Here is a 17,299-nt window from a genome sequence, read left to right as displayed (position 1 = left end):
TGTATGAGCTGAAAGTTTAGAGGGACGGCCAGGTCTTGGTAGATTTGCAGTGGTCTGATACTCCTTCCATTACAATATTATCGCTTGCACAGTGCTCCTTGGGATGTTTAAAGCTTGGGAAATCTTTTTATATCCAAATCCGGCTTTAAACTTCTTCACAACAGTATCTCGGACCTGCCTGGTGTGTTCCTTGTTCTTCATGATGCTCTCTGCGCTTTTAACGGACCGCTGAGACTATCACAGTGCAGGTGCATTTATACAGAGACTTGATTACACACAGGTGGATTGTACTTATCATCATTAGTCATTTAGGTCAACATTGGATCATTCAGAGATTCTCACTGAACTTCTGGAGAGAGTTTGCTGCACTGAAAGTAAAGGGGCTGAATAATTTTGCACGCCCAATTTTTCAGTTTTTGATTTGTTAAAATTTTTTGAAATATCCAATAAATGTCGTTCCACTTCATGATTGTGTCTCACTTGTTGTTGATTCTTCACAAAAAAATACAGTTTTATATCTTTATGTTTGAAGCCTGAAATGTGGCAAAAGGTCGCAAAGTTCAAGGGGGCCGAATACTTTCGCAAGGCACTGTACAAGGGACAGGACAAGACAATCAGAACAGACATCCCCACTGCTACGCCATCTTGGTATTTATGTTTAATTTATAGACATCTCTCAGTGAAGGAATACTACATGGTTGATATCTCACAGAGATATATTTCTGCCAGGCTCTGACACGTCTGAAGGGGTCATAGATTTATAATATCAGTTTGCTATTTCAAACAACCTGGTGGTTTCATCTTCATAGTCAAATATGTAGAATGTTTTTATTACATATGTGAAGGAAAAGTAAAATAGAGTAAAACTCAATAGAGTAAAACAAGTTAAATTCATTTCGGCATATTATAATGACAGGTGATTTTATTTTATTTTATTATATTCTAATAAACTATAGTAAACTGTATAAATACAATTTTAAAACATATACTAAAATACACTACAGTATATACAGTACATTCGGAAAGTATTCAGACCCCTTCCCCTTTTCCAGTTTGTTACGTTACAGCCTTGTTCTAAAATGGATTAAATAAAAAAAAAATTCCTCATCAATCTACACATAATATCCCATAATGACAAAGCGAAATCAGGTTTTTAGAAATGTTTGCTAATTTATACAAAAAAAAATCTGAAATACCTTATTTACACAAGTATTCAGACCCTTTGCTATAAGACTCGAAATTGAACTCAGGTGCATCCTGTTTCCATTGATCATCCTCAAGATGTTTCTACAACTTTGTTGGTGTCCACCTATGGTAAATTCAATTGATTCCTCATGATTTGTAAAGACACACGCCTGTCTATATGAGGTCCCACAGTTGACTCTGCATGTCAGAGCAAAAACCAAGCCATGAGGTTGAAGGAATTGTCCGTAGAGCTCCGATCTGGCACAGATCTGGGGAAGGTTACCAAAACATTTCTGCAGCATTGAAGGTCCCCAAGAACACAGTGGCCTCCATCATTCTTAAATTGAAGAAGTTTGGGACCACCAAGACTCTTCTTAGAGCTGGCCGCCCGTCCAAACTGAGAAATCGGGGGAGAAGGGCTTTGGTCAGGGAGGTGCCCAAGAACCCGATGGTCACTCTGACAGAGCTCCAGAGTTCCTCTGTGGAGATGGGAGAACCTTCCAGAAGGACAACCATCTCTGCTGCACTCCACCAATCAGGCCTTTATGGTAGAGTGGCCAGACGGAAGCCAGTCCTTAGTAAAAGGCACATGACAGCCCGCTTTGAGTTTGCCAAAAGGCACCTAAAGGACTCTCAGACCTTGAGAAACAAGATTCTCTGGTCTGATGAAGCCAAGATTTAACTCTTTGGCCTGAATGCCAAGCGTCACGTTATGGGGGAAACCTGGCACCATCCCTACGGAAAAGCATTGTGGTGGCAGCATCATGCTGTGGGGGATGTTTTTCAGAGGCAGGGACTGGGAGACTAGTCAGGATTGAGAGAAAGATGAACGGATCAAAGTACAGAGAGATCCTTGATGAAAACCTGCTCCAGAGCAATCAGGACCTCAGACTGGGGCGAAGGTTCATCTTCCAACAGGACAACGACCTTAAGCACACAGCCAAGACAATACAGGAGTGGCTTCAGGACAAGTCTCTGAATGTCTTTGAGTGGCCCAGCCAGAGCCCGGACTTGAACCCGATCTAACATCACTGGAGAGACCTCTGTCATGTTGGACTCTCCCCATCCAACCTGACAGAGCTTTAGAGGATCTACAGAGAAGAATGGGAGAAACTCCCCAAATACAGGTGTGCCAAGCTTGTAGTGACATACCCAAGAAGACTCAAGGCTGTAATCTCTGCCAAAGGGGCTTCAACAAAGTACTGAGTAAAGGGTCTGAATATTTATGCAAATGTAATATTTTTACATTTTGATAAATTTGCAAACATTTCTAAAAACCTGTTTTTGCTTTGTCATTATGGGGTATTGTATGTAGATTGATGACGGAAAAAAACAATTGAATCCATTTTAGAATAAGGCTGTAACGTAACAAAATATGGAAAAAGTCAAGGGGTCTGAATATTTTCCGAATGCACTGTATAATAAATATGTGGACACCACAGATGAGTGGGTTTGGCTATTTCAGACACACCTGTTGCTGACAGGTACATACAATCGGGCACACAGCCATGCAATCGCCATAGACAAACATTAGCATTAGAATGGCCTTACTGAAGAGCTCAGTGACTTTCTATGTGGCACCGTCATAGGATGCCACCTTTCCAACAAGACAGTTCGTATACGTTCTGCTTAGCTAGAACTTCCCCGGTCAAAAGTAGTGCTGTTATTGTGAAGTGGAAACGTCTAGGAGCAACAACAGCTCAGCCGCGAAGTGGTGGGCCACACAAGCTCACAGAATGGGAGAACCGAGTGCTGAAGTGCGTTGCGTGTAAAAAATCATCTGTCCTCGGTTGCAACACTCACTACCGAGTTCCAAACTGTCTCTGGAACGTCAGCACAATAACTGTTTGTCGTATGCTTCACGATATGGGTTTCCATGGCCGGTGCAGCCACACACAAACGTAAGATCACCATGCGCAATGACAAGCGTCGGCTGGAGTGGTGTAAAGCTCGCCGACATTGGACTCAGGAACTGTTGAAACACGTTCTCTGGAGTGATTAATCACGCTTCACCATCTGGCAGTCCGATAGATGAATCTGGATTTGGAGAGATGCCAAGAGAACGCTACCTGCTCGAAAGCGTAGCACCAACTATAAAGTTTGGTGGAGGAGGAATAATGGTCTGGGGCTGTTTTTCATGGTTCGGGCTTGGCCCCTTATTTCCAGTGAAGGGAAATCTTAAAATGACGGAGTACAATGGCATTCTAGGCGATTCTGTGCTTCCAAACTTGTGGCAACAGTTTGGGTAAAGCCCTTTCCTGTTTCAGCATGACAATGCCCCCATGCACAAAGCGAGGTCCATACAGAAATGCAGGGGCGCAACTTTGGTTTTAGAAGTGGGGGGATATAATAAAAAAATGTTTTTTTCATCCAGTTGGATAAACACTCCAAATAGCCTACCCAACCCCTCAGAGGCATCTGCATGGTACTAAAGCACACCGTTGCCTCATTTTTGATTGCATTCCAATGATAAAACTGGGGGGGACAAAAACGCAATTTCAGAATGTGTGTGTGGGGGGGGGGGGGGGGGGGGGACGACATGCGCCCCTGCATAAATGGTTTGTCAAGATTGGTGTGGAAGAACTTTACTGGCCTGACCTCAACCCCATCAAACACCTTCGGGATGAAACACCGACTGCAAGCCAGGCCTAATCGCCCAACATCAGTGCCCAACCTCACAAATGCTCTTATGGCTGAATGGAAGCAAGTCCCAGCAGCAATGTTCCAACATCTAGTGGAAAGCCTTCATAGACGAGTGGAGGCTGTTATAGCAGCAAAGGGTGGACCAACTCCATTTTAATGCCCATGATTTTTTAAATGAGGTGTTCGACGAGCAGGTGTCCACATACGTTTGGTCATGTAGTGTATATGAATAGAATTTCGACCTTCTTTCCTGTCTTTCAAAATAATATATTCGATGACAAAGTGATAAATAGCATACATCAAATTGTATAGGCGCGGCCGTGATAGCGTTGAAGACCCTTTGAGTGCGCATTCGTGTGTAGAGTGGCTGCGCGCTATGACACCCGTGACTCCAGAGCGCGAGCTGGGCTTTCGGCTTTAACAGTCAGTCTTGTCACACAACGTTTCGAAAGATGTTGGGTACGGACGACCACAGGGACAATCTGAAACGGAACGGGACAGGTAGGCAGAAATACAACATATACAGTGTAGCGTTTGTTTTTACATATTGACGTATTGCTGTTTACTATTCAAAGTTTGTGGCCCCCATGTGACAGTTCATCACACACAATTATCAGTCTACCGGTAGCGCGTGTACAGTAGCCTATTTTCCATTGTTAATGGAATGATTAGCTATAAAGTTATTCTGAGATGGCCAAATTATACATTTTAAACGAGGCAGATGCATGTATAGACCTAGCATTTTTATTTACAATGAATGGACAAACGACCGATTGTTAGATTTGTTTATGTCTGACATGGCAATTTGTTGTCATGGGCAGACTAGACTTTTTTATATGCATGTAATATTCATTTTGATTTGATTGTTAATCAAAACACCTTTAGTAGTTTTATATGATTACAGCTTCGAGGTAATGTATTGTCGTCTGTAACTTACGAAGCAAATGTCATAGGTAATTGATACACTGTTGCGCTTTGAGGCTATTAATTGAGCGCACGTTGATCGTTTGAATTGCACATTAGGCGATCTGAATGGGCTTATTTGTTCATACTTCCTCCCTCACTGAATAAAATATGATATTGCTCGACCGTTCATCGTCCATCCTGTCACGCAACCGGGCTGGGTGTTTCCGCGTGGCATGTGGTGAGCCGGTGCTTGTGGTTCTCAATGGCCAGATGCAGGCAGGCATTCCCTCAATAGAAAACTGTAACCATGGAACTGTAGTAGACTATTTAACCCACCCGAATTCCAAAGCCATTTCTCAAGTGTATGACGTGGTCCAATAACGTCTAATCTGGCAAAACATCAGTTTATGTATATCTTTATACCTGGATAAGGGCTTTCGATAAATGTAGGCCCTAGAATTGAATGAATGAATCACGTGCTGTAAGAAAGCAGTGGCTGATCATTCTGAAGAAGGGCAAACTTTATCAGACAAAGATCTAAAACTTCAAGAGGTATTCTCGACACACAGGCCTGGGCATTGCTACTCCACAGCTATCACCCACTGGGACCCATGACAGATGTTAGTCTGCTATACTTTACATTTATGTCAGTAGGCAGCAGTTTCAGTTTAAATGCCTATCTCAGTTGACCTCTACTCTTATGACATTGGAATTGGACACTTGCATTGTTTAGTCAGTCAAATGATAATAATAATAATATTCATAATATATGTAATTTATTTAGGGCTTTTCATTATAAATATCACCCTAAAGATGCTAAAAAGTAGGCATTGGGCTGGACAATGGTCTTCAACAGAGGCTGGAGCATCTAGGTCACATGACGATGATAATAATGATGATCATCCACAGAAACACCTTTCATTTCAAACATTGATCTAGGCTATTATAACATAGTCCAAACAGCAGTCAAACATTGATCTAGGCTATTATAACAGTCCAAACAGCAGTCAAACATCCATGTCCCCCTGTGAGGCCTGACTGACATGAGAAACAAGTTCAGTAGTCCCAGGAGGGCTTCTGGGAGAGTGTCAGTTGTTGGCTTGATGTAGTCTCTAATTTGTGTTTATTGTGCTGTTGGCACTCTACTCACTATAACAAGCTGAGCTGAGGGGAATGCAGATAAATCAAGGCAAATATCAACATGTTCAGTCAGGTGAAATACGGCTGCTGCGGTTAGGAGAGCATTTATGTACGCCACCTTAAGGCCCGCTACTCCTGCTGAATGCCTATGGATGAATAATATGGAGGCCCGTGTTATTGTTGCTGTGACAGACTACGTACACACTCTGTTAGTGTCACTTGTGTTTTGTCGCAGTTGTTCCAAAGATGTTTATTTTCGTTATGAAGGAGGAGCTGTCTTTTTCTGTCTTTGGTGAGAGCTGGTGAAGTACTATGAAGTGTGTGTGTACCTGTGTGTGTGCCTGTGTGTGTGCCTGGGTGTGTACCTGGGTGTGTACCTGGGTGTGTACCTGTGTGTGTGCCTGTGTGTGTGCCTGTGTGTGTGCCTGTGTGTGTGCCTGTGTGTGTGCCTGTGTGTGTACCTGTGTGTGTACCTGTGTGCCTGCTTTGTTTGCACTGTATGTTGACAGGGATCATTTAAGTAATGCTGTGCCAAGAGACATATGTCCATGTTGTTTGTGGTCAGAGATGACTCTGCCGTAAACTGTCACTTAGGTGTCCAGAGTGTCTCTGTACTGTACTAAAGCAGGCAACAGGTACAACACCACATTCCCATCTCCAGCTTGAATGGCCACGGTGGGGGTTAGATCTCTGCTCCACTGAAGTAGAGCAACCAGTCCTATGTTATCAGAGGACCAATTCTCTCTCTCTCTCTCTATCTATCTCTCTCTCTCAAGTCCATTGTGGGGCCATTGTGCTTGGGTAAAAAATATTTTTGAGACAGTTTACTCACTATTGCTCTTCTGTATACAGTCAACAGAAACCATTCACTTACTGAGCAAAGACAACGATGCACACAACTGTCCAGGCAAGAACAATGTGTGCAATTTAAACATTTAAAGAAAAGGGAAAAGTATATTTGGACTGGTGGAAATGACAGTTTATGGACAGAGAGAGAAAAAGGGAGGGGGAGAGCAAGAGAGAGGCAGAGAGGGTGACCAAGAGAGAGGCAGAGAGGGTGACCAAGAGAGAGGCAGAGAGGGTGAGCAAGAGAGAGGCAGAGAGGGTGAGCAAGAGAGAGGCAGAGAGGGTGAGCAAGAGAGAGGCAGAGAGGGTGAGCAAGAGAGAGGCAGAGAGGGTGAGCAAGAGAGAGGCAGAGAGGGTGAGCAAGAAAGAGGCAGAGAGGGTGAGCAAGAGAGAGGCAGAGAGGGTGAGCAAGAGAGAGGCAGAGAGGGTGAGCAAGAGAGAGGCAGAGAGGGTGAGCAAGAGAGAGGGAGAGCAAGAGAGAGGGAGAGCAAAAGAGAGGGAGAGCAAGAGAGAGGGAGAGCAAGAGAAAGAGAGAGGGCGAGGGCTGCATCTGCAGACAAAGAACAAGTCCCCATACACATCTTGATGAAGGTAAGACTAAATAGTTTGTGACACAGCGCGTGGTTTACAGTGTGGAACAGTGACACTCTCATTATGCCAATAAAGTGGATGCTACAGTAGCAGTGGTCTGGTCTCTCTGCTGGTGTCTCACTGTGTATCACACCACCCCACTTTCTTTCCCTCCACTCCCAAAGAGGGGATCATGTTGGGACTTAATCAGCTGGGCTGGTAGCTGGGCTGGTAGCTGGGCTGGTAGCTGAGCTGGTAGCTGAGCTGGTAGCTGGGCTGGTAGCTGGGCTGGTAGCTGGGCTGGTAGCTGAGCTGATAGCTGAGCTGGTAGCTGAGCTGATACCTGGGCTGGTAGCTGAGCTGATAGCTGGGCTGGTAGCTGAGCTGATAGCTGGGCTGGTAGCTGAGCTGATAGCTGAGCTTGTAGCTGAGCTGGTAGCTGGGCTGGTAGCTGGGCTGGTAGCTGAGCTGGTAGCTGGGCTGGTAGCTGGGCTGGTAGCTGAGCTGATAGCTGAGCTGGTAGCTGAGCTGATACCTGGGCTGGTAGCTGAGCTGATAGCTGGGCTGGTAGCTGAGCTGATAGCTGGGCTGGTAGCTGAGCTGATAGCTGAGCTTGTAGCTGGGCTGGTAGCTGGGCTGGTAGCTGGGCTGGTAGCTGAGCTGATAGCTGAGCTGATAGCTGGGCTGGTAGCTGAGCTGATAGCTGGGCTGGTAGCTGAGCTGATAGCTGAGCTGATAGCTGGGCTGGTAGCTGAGCTGATAGCTGGGCTGGTAGCTGAGCTGGTAGCTGAGCTGAAAGCTGGGCTGGTAGCTGAGCTGATAGCTGGGCTGGTCCCACTGACAAGTCCACTGTACAGTATGTATGCATGTGGGTATTTATAGGTATGAATATGCATCCATATGTATGAATATGTATTTATATGTTTGAATATGTATGCATTCTGGGGGGATACTGCACCTTTTCTTTGTATATTCAGTTTACAGTTTTCACTGTAAATAACAGTGAATTTGTTAAAGATTGAATCACACACTCACACACACACACAATGAGCTGCTGCTGTGTGGGAGGTACAGGTGTCTTGAAGTCAGGAAGTACTCTAGCTGTTTTCTGCATAGATGTTTTTCAACAGTTTAGTGTTTTCTCTGTACTACATTGTTGTAGATTTTAGGGATTTAAAGTTCAGATGGCTTTTTTATATTTCTTTTTTTACCCCCTTTTTCTCCTCAATTTCGTGGTATCCAATTGTTAGTAGTTAGTAGTCTCGTCTCATCGCTACAACTCCCGTACGGGCTCGGGAGAGACGAAGGTTGAAAGTCATGCGTCCTCCGATACACAACCCAACCAAGCCGCACTGCTTCTTAACACAGCGCCATCCAACCCGGAAGCCAGCTGCACCAATGTGTCGGAGGAAACACCGTGCACCTGGCGACCTTGGTTAGCGTGCACTGCGCCCGGCCCGCCACAGGAGTCGCTAGTGCGCGATGAGACAAGGATATCCCTACCGGCCAAACCCTCCCTAACCAGGACGACGCTAGGCCAATTGTGCGTCGCCCCCACGGACCTCCCGGTCGCGGCCAGCTGCAACAGAGCCTAGGCACGAACTCAGAGTCTCTGGTGGCACAGCTAGCGCTGCGATGCAGTGCCCTAGACCACTGCGCCACTCGGGAGGCAAAGGATGGCTTTTTGACAGGAGCCCGAACCCTTCACAATTCTCATAAACCTTCGTCTCTCCCAACCTTCGTCTCTTCTACTTGTTGTTCTTTCTCTCTTTGTCAACAACATCTATCTACATGTACCTTTCTTTTGTTGTTTTACAAATAGTACTTTCCCATTTTTACAGTTAAGTATGAATTGTAGGGTGTATTCAATCCGTATTGCTCAATTACATGGTAATAAACATAACAACTTGACCTACAGAGTAGGCAACCCTTATACCAGTCATGCTAGGACACATCATCCATACTTTTTTCATCAACGTAAACAGTGCTCTATCACTGTCTCGACATATCCCCTCTCTGTGTCTCTCCCTCCCATGGTGTTGTGCCACCCCACTCTGACATCTCTGTCTGCCATCTTGAGTAGACCTCTTCTCCAGACAGATGTCCTTCTCTTTTCCCCATTGTGCTGGGACCTCCTGTTGTGTGTTCCTCTATGATGTTCACCATGTGAACTGCTGAGCCAAAGGGATGGGGGAGTGGGCACATCAGTTAGCTTGCTTTTTTTCTGTTTGTGTGTGTGTGTGTGTGTGTGTGTGTGTGCGTGCGTGAAGGTGTTTGTGATTTTAAGAACTTCCTGTGGGTCTGATGTCCTTCATTTCAGGCTACGTTGGATCACAGCGACCTTCAGTGTGATTCTGTGAAAAGTTTTGTGCCATCCCTGCTGGCTGCTTCTCCTCCTGCCAGCACAAACACACAGTTACATCCCAATTAGCCAGGGGATGCTGGATAACAGCAGGAGGTATGTCAGTGTCCTGTCGTTCTGTCTGTCTGTCCTGGACTCAGTGACTCCGTCAGAGTATAATTTACCTGGTGATCAAACATAATCCAAATCAGATGCCTTGTTACACGAAGCAGGAGGCTCAAAGCAAAACCATAGCATTTAGAGGAGGGGGGATGTGAAACCCCTCATCATTCCTGAGCCATTGTTGCAGATGAGCAGAGTCAGTGGAGTGGCGGCTTGGAGCCCAGCTGAGCCAGGCTGGGTGACAGGTGAACTCAAAAGGGCAAATATCTATAAACAGGCGTGAACATCCCCCCTCCGGCCGCTCTCCGCTTGCCTAACTCAGACAGATGGAGAGGTCACTCCAGCCCTCGCTGCCACCCTGATCGCACTGTACTGTACGACTAGTGGCAGAGGACGGGTGTGTGTGTGTAGGAGGGCTCCAGGGAGGCTGGTGGGGGGGGGTCAGAGTTTTTGACAGCTGCATGAAGCCTGCCTCAGGGCAAGCAGGCTGCCCTTTCCTGGAGAAAGCCACCCTCCGCCTGGCTGAATGGCATGCCCGGCCGGCAGTGCTCATGGCTGGGACCGACTCAGCAGAAGACTGCCTAGCTCCTCAGTTGGGTGCTGAAGGGTTGGCTCTGCCCTCCCTCGTATGTGCACCCTGGGCAGAGGGTATAGAGTGTTACTGCTACTAACACATGAACCTCTCTGTCCCCAGTCACTCTCCCTACCCCCTTCTGTACTTCCTCCTACCCACCAAGCTCTACCAGGAAGTGAACAGGCCAGTAGAAAGGAGCCTAGAGGTACCCTCTGAGTCAGAGGAGGGAGACAATGTCAGAGGGTAAGCTCCCATTGAACAGCAGATTGAACCTGTGTGTGGAGCTTTATCTGATCCTGTATTTTGATCCTGGCCCAGGTTTTTTTTATTCCTCGTTACAGGATAATTATCCCAATTAACACAGAGTGCCAGACCCCTACCTCACTACCTCAGAGCCGTGATCATCACACACAGACACACATACCCTCTCACACCTCCGTAATGACCCTCACACACACTGGGCCCAGTATTAGACATCCACGTACACACACATGCCCGCGCAAACACACACACAGTGGCCTGTCTATGTTCCATGGCAGTTGGCGGGTCGTGGTGCTCGTGAGCTGAACAGAGGGTCAGTGTGTGAGGCCAGGTAGGCAGGCAGACCCTCTCCCCCCTCCCAATAGGAGCACTAAATAGCCTGGTTGTTTTGAGGCCCCGTCACTATTCAACAGGAAGGGTGGAGGCCCTGTCTAAACTGATTCTATCACATGTTCCATATAAAAGACTGCCTGCATGCATATTCATGTCCAGGTGTGCATGTATGAACACGATTGTGAATTTTGACCAAAGACTAATACTCTGTGATCGGTTGATTACAGTCGAGCTCAGAGAGTCCATTGGTCACTTCTTCGTGATCCATAGCGGTTGTGGGTTTGTGAAGGGTTTGGGTTTTAAACTCACTACAAAGTGTTTGGTTGACAACGTGGCTCTCAGAGAAATAGAGGATAAGGACAACAGAGATGTATATGAAGGCTATGATTATGTTGTATGCATTTTTCAACTGCAGTGAATCATTCAGAGCCCTGTTCAGCGAGGCTTTTATCTAAACCGAAGAGTGGTTTACCTCAGTCAGTGTACGGAGTGCATGTCCTATTGTACTGTGATCTCCACAGAGAGCACACTGAACCCACTCTTCAGCCTTTGTAAATGGCTCTTCTTGATGGGGCCGTGGCGGCACTTTTCATGTAGGTGTGTAAAGTGGCAAGTTTGTCATCTTGCGGGTTTTGACTTTGGATGATAATAATACGGCTAGAAATAATGTGTTCTGTGCCTTTCTCAAACCCAAGGACATTTTCTCCAACCTAAGTCACGCAATACAATTCTGAATAAAACACAGCACGTGAAGTGAATATCCTGGAGAGAAAGGTACAGAATAAACGAAGAGCATGAAAAGCATTATACTGTAGCATTAAGAGAGAAACAAATGTCAATCGAGTTAGAAAATACAGGCAGGGATAGAGGAGATGAAAATGGAAGATACCAGAACATATTCCTATGATGAAAACAGCCTAGAGTGACTTATAACCACACATACTAACAAATATACTCTTATGGCAGGATTCAAATGCGCACACACACACACACACACACACACACACACACACACAGACCATTTCTGAGCGCATGACCTTGCAGTAGAATACAAGCGTATATATACCTGCATTTTACCATATGTGCATTAGATGTGAACCCAGCTTGTCCATGAGCTGAACAAAGTCTATGACCAAGCATGTGAATCGTTCCATAAGAGCAGCTGCTGTGTGTGTGTGTGTGTGTGTGTGTGTGTGTGTGTGTGTGTGTGTGTTTATTTGGGAAACACCCTAGGGTAAAAAGCTAAGTCATGTCGGGGTGAGAGATTGTGAGGAAGTTTCTTTAAAATGCTGGCGAGGATCCATCTGTCTCTTCACAACTCCAAGGGAGCAGTCCATCTGCATCGCCGTATGGTTGCCAAGGGTCCGTTATTAACGCAGACTTCAGCGTTTTTTTACGCTGAAAAAAATATATAAAACGCGTAAGAAATATATTGCTACGTTTTGTAATCGCAGATCTAAAATGCTTCGGCATCAGACAAATTGTATGCTTCAGTTGCACTTTTCACGAACTGGGATTCTGTCCGCAGACAGCGCTCTGACTGATGTGTTGCTACTTTTCTCTGGTACTTTTCTCGGTGTAGCCTATTTTTACTCCGGTAAAATGCAAGATTGACTTCTAGCAAAACATTAAGAAATTGAGCTTGCTTTTTCATTGTAAGATCATTTACTTGTGTGGCTGCTAGCCAAATAGCCACATAGCGAAAATGAAGCTATTTCTGCCGAATGTGTTGCACTAATGTATTTTCTGCGAAGGAAACTACAGTTGCACGTCCCTGGTCAGTGTATTGAAGCAAAAAACACTGTTGACTTTCAATATGAAACAGCTTAAATGGTTTAAAGCGCAGATTAATCAATGGTCTGCATATTGAAAATGCAGATTTCTGAACTGTTAACGCGAGCCCTGGTTCCTCAACCCACTCTGCCTTTACATGACACCTCACCTCACCCCTCACCTCAACACAAACACACACCACTCCCCTTAGACTCGGAGCATTTGGAAAATGAGCAAGAGTAAGAATTGAGGAAGTATGGATGTGAAGAACTCTTTCAACAGGAATAGTCATATCATCCTTCATATCTGTTTTGTGTTCAGGATATAGATGTTGGTGTAAGAACTGTACATTGTTCAGTACTGTACTGTTTCGGGGACTTGTTGTATTTAAATGTACACCTAAATTCACCTTTCCAATGTTGGTTTGAGTCTAAATTCCCTAAAAGCTCAAGCACTTCCTAAAGGTTATTTCTATCCATATATTATTTATCTATATCATATCTAGGTGGAAGAAAAGGGCAATTAAAATGAAGCCAATACGCCACTCGGAGACCTCCGTGACCAAAAGAGACGATTAATAAAATAATACTCTGTCTGCTTTTAAATAGCACTTCCTCCTTTGAACAGAGTCTGTTTGAAAAGATATCCATCTTCACATTGGACAGCGTGACGTCTGTCCGCTGCATTGGCTGAGCTATAGAATGGCTGTTGGTTTGTGACGATGTGGGCGTCTTTTTAACCTGAGGCAGAATCTCTGTTTCACATAGAAACAGCCTTGAATTCATCTCTAAAGTTGATATGAACTGCACAGTGTTCACACACACACACACACACACACACACACACACACACACACACACACACACACACACACACACACACATTCATACTGATACACACACACACACAGACCCTGATACACACACACGCTACAAGCCCCTGTCCAATGACTCATACCTGTGTAGAGTGACCTGATGGTGCGACAGGCGTTGGTCCGATGGCATGACGTGCCCTAATCCATACCTGTGTGTGTGTGTCCTCTGGGATCTAGGCTGTTATTTCTCTGCTGCTAATAACACAATAATCACAGCCATTCCACCTCTCTGTAGGGGGCTCCAGAACACACACACACACACACGTCCCCCATCTTTTATCGATCTGCCTAAATTCACAGTTGATAAAAACTCATATAATCCAGTGGAATCTCAGAGCCTCCACGGTTAGAGGAGGCCGTCCTTGTAAAAATATGAATGTGTTCTTATCTGACTTGCCTAGTTAATTAAAGGTTAAATGAAATTAAATCAAAATCAGGAACAGTAGCTCTCACTTTGTTGATCTGTCACACTGCCGTGTGGCGACGACCACGGAGTGTTTTAGATGCTGTGTGTTTGGTCATCTTGGTTCACCATCGGTTGGTGTCGTTGCTGATGCTATGGGGTTGTCATATACACACTGTTGTTGATTTGTCTTACTGAGATGTTGAGGTGTGGCAACAGCAAGAGAGCTGTTGCTGGGGTTTTCTACGGCTTTTGCTTGGTTACCTTGGTTGGCCTCGTGCTGCTGCAGGTGCTGATCCTGTGGGGTTGTCATAGACGTGGGTCTGAACTGGTCTGGACTGGACTGGAATTGCTTTCTGAAGGGCTGTGTAATATTTGTTCATCTGTCCTGGCCCTGCCTCCCCCCTTACCACTAGCTCCTCAGATTGGAGTTGGGTTTAGCTCCTCTATCACATACCAACTGACCTTTGATTACAGCTGAGATTGTAGGCCCGTCTCGCACATGCAGATACATCCTACTGCTACTCCTACAGTATGTGTGTATTCTGTCTGTGCTGTGTGTTTTTCATGTTGTTTTAGTATACATTTTCATCTTTCCAACTGTCTGTTTTGACTCTGTATTTGCGTTTCTCTTTCTAATTTATTTAAGTGTTGTTGTTGTTGTGAGTATGAGTATGTGTGGCTGGTTGTACATTCCCTCTCTGTTTGGGGCCTCATGGGTCTGTCTGTCTGTCTGTCTGTCTGTCTGTGTGTCTGTGTCTGTCTGTCTGTCTGTCTGTGTGTCTGTGTGTCTGTGTGTCTGTGTGTGTGAAGACCAAAGCCAGCTTCCTGTTCTCCAGACTCTCCTTCCACTATACCTCTCTCTCCACTGGCTGGCTGGTTGAATCACTTTGCCCTGCAGCGACTCACAGATAGATGTCTCCCTCCAGTCTGTCTGCACACCCTCATCACGACCTAGTGGAGAATGACTCACTGAATCACTTCTGTTAGGTAACAGGTTTGACTCTCTCTCGCGTCCCTGGTTGACTCTTGCTTGATAATAATTATATATTTATATAGCGCTTTTATTATGAAATTGTGCTTCACAGTGGATCAGATTCACAACAGATTCATACCTGTTGGTTTGTTCAGGGTTGGCTGGTATCACTTAACACACCAGTTTTCTGCTCTTATACTAGAGACTGTATGGATGAGACAGTGCCAGTTGAATCACTGAATCTCTGCATTTTGCAACATGCATTAGCTGGAGGATTGAATTATTTCTGTCTCTCGTCTCTCTCTCGCTCTTTCTCATTCTCTCTCTCTCTCTCTCATTCTCTCACTTTCTCTCTCTCTCCAGCATCAAGCTCAACTCGACTCAGTCCATCACAAGCTCATACAGGGCTGACAGACACTATAATTGAACCATATATTTTTGTCTCTCTTCGCTGTAAGGAAAGGAGAGCATAAAGCCTTTCTCTACTGTGATAAGTGTGCTGCTCTGGGGAGTGTTTTGCTAACAAAACAAGCGAGGTGGGTTCAGCTAACAATCATAATGTCCCCCACTGTCAGAGAAGAGGAGGAATGGATGTGTGTGTGTATGTGGTGGGTGGGTGGGTGTGGGTGTGTGTGCCGATGAGTGCTGGTGTGCCTGCGTGTTGTTTAAAGTCCCTCTGATATGAGGCTGTATTGGAAAATGCTTTTAGTTCTGCTGCTGTTTAACACTAATCAGTGTGTGAATAGGTGACCTGCTGCTGTGGTGATGGTGAAGGTGGCTCTCTGTGAAACCATTCAGCCTTGCCAATGAGCAACAGCTTCCCCGGCCTCATAATGGACACCATTTAGAGATCTGAATAGGCTGCGGTTTTTAAAAGCAGTATGTCCTCCCCTTCCCTCTACACCTGGGTCAGTTCTGTCAGCGCCTCGGTGTTGGAATGGAGGAGGAATGCCCACGTTCAATAATGTACTAATGCGTTTGACATCATGAAAATGCCTTTTTGATTAGTGCAGTCCTATTGGCCATGACTCACTGTGTTGATCGATGATTTTCAAGTAGACTACATGTACAGTAGGCAACATAGATATAATTATGAAATATTTCTTTCAGACATATCTACACCAGCTCTCAAGATAGTTGAGCTAAGGGATGAAAACAACTTCTAGGAGGTTGAAGCTCAAATACTATTGCTTTGCTTGGCTGGGATCAATAGATATTTGAATTGAACAAAACAAACTAGTAACATGACATTTAGGCTCTTTTCAGATGGTAGAAAGAACAGTGGAATAAAGACCCTGGGGTGACAGTGTCCACCTACACATCACATACACACATACACTATGGCCTACACGTCACGTACACTGACCTACACATCACATACACTGACCTACACATCACATACACTGACCTACATATCACATACACTGACCTACACCTCACATACACACATATACACTGACCTACACATCACGTACACATCACATACACTGACCTACACATCAAATACACTGACCTACACCTCACATACACACATATACACTGACCTACACATCACGTACACATCACATACACTGACCTACACATCACATACACTGACCTACACATCAAATACACTGACCCACACATCACATACACTGGCCTACACATCACATACACACATATACACTGACCTACACATCACATACACTGACCTACACGTCACATACACTGACCTACACATCACATACACTGACCTACACATCACATACACTGACCTACACATCACATACACTGACCTACACGTCACATACACTGACCTACACGTCACATACACTGACCTACACATCACATACACTGACCTACACATCACATACACTGACCTACACCTCACATACAATGACCTACACATTACGTACACACATATACACTGACATACACATCACATACACTGACCTACACCTCACATACACTGACCTACACCTCACATACATTGACCTACACCTCACATACACTGACCTACACATCACATACACTGACCTACACATCACATACAATGACCTACACATTACATACACATCACATACACTGACCTACATATCACATACACTGACCTACACATCACATACACTGACCTACACATCACATACACTGACCTACACCTCACATACAATGACCTACACATTACGTACACACATATACACTGACATACACATCACATACACTGACCTACACATCACATACACTGACCTACACATCACATACACTGACCTACACATCACATACACTGACCTACACATTACATACACTGACCTACACATCACATACACTGACCTACACATCACATACACACATATACACTGACATACACATCA

General features: G+C 45.1%; 1 protein-coding gene across 1 annotated transcript in view; it reads left to right on the top strand.

The window, feature by feature from the left end:
* Positions 1 to 3,932: 3,932 nt before the first annotated feature.
* Positions 3,933 to 17,299, top strand: part of znf385c (zinc finger protein 385C) — a 202,686-nt gene continuing 189,319 nt past the window's right edge. Inside the window, exon 1 of the mRNA XM_036938244.2 lies at positions 3,933 to 4,329. Coding sequence (XP_036794139.2) covers positions 4,281 to 4,329 — 49 coding nt within the window. The 5' untranslated portion in view covers positions 3,933 to 4,280. The remainder of the gene's footprint in view (positions 4,330 to 17,299) is intronic.

Source organism: Oncorhynchus mykiss, chromosome 12 (assembly GCF_057628025.1).
Source record: "Oncorhynchus mykiss isolate SJ-2025 chromosome 12, ASM5762802v1, whole genome shotgun sequence".
In the NCBI taxonomy this organism is placed as follows: Eukaryota; Metazoa; Chordata; class Actinopteri; order Salmoniformes; family Salmonidae; genus Oncorhynchus; species Oncorhynchus mykiss.
Note: the sequence above shows the minus strand (reverse complement) of the source record. Positions and strands in the feature narration are given on the sequence as shown.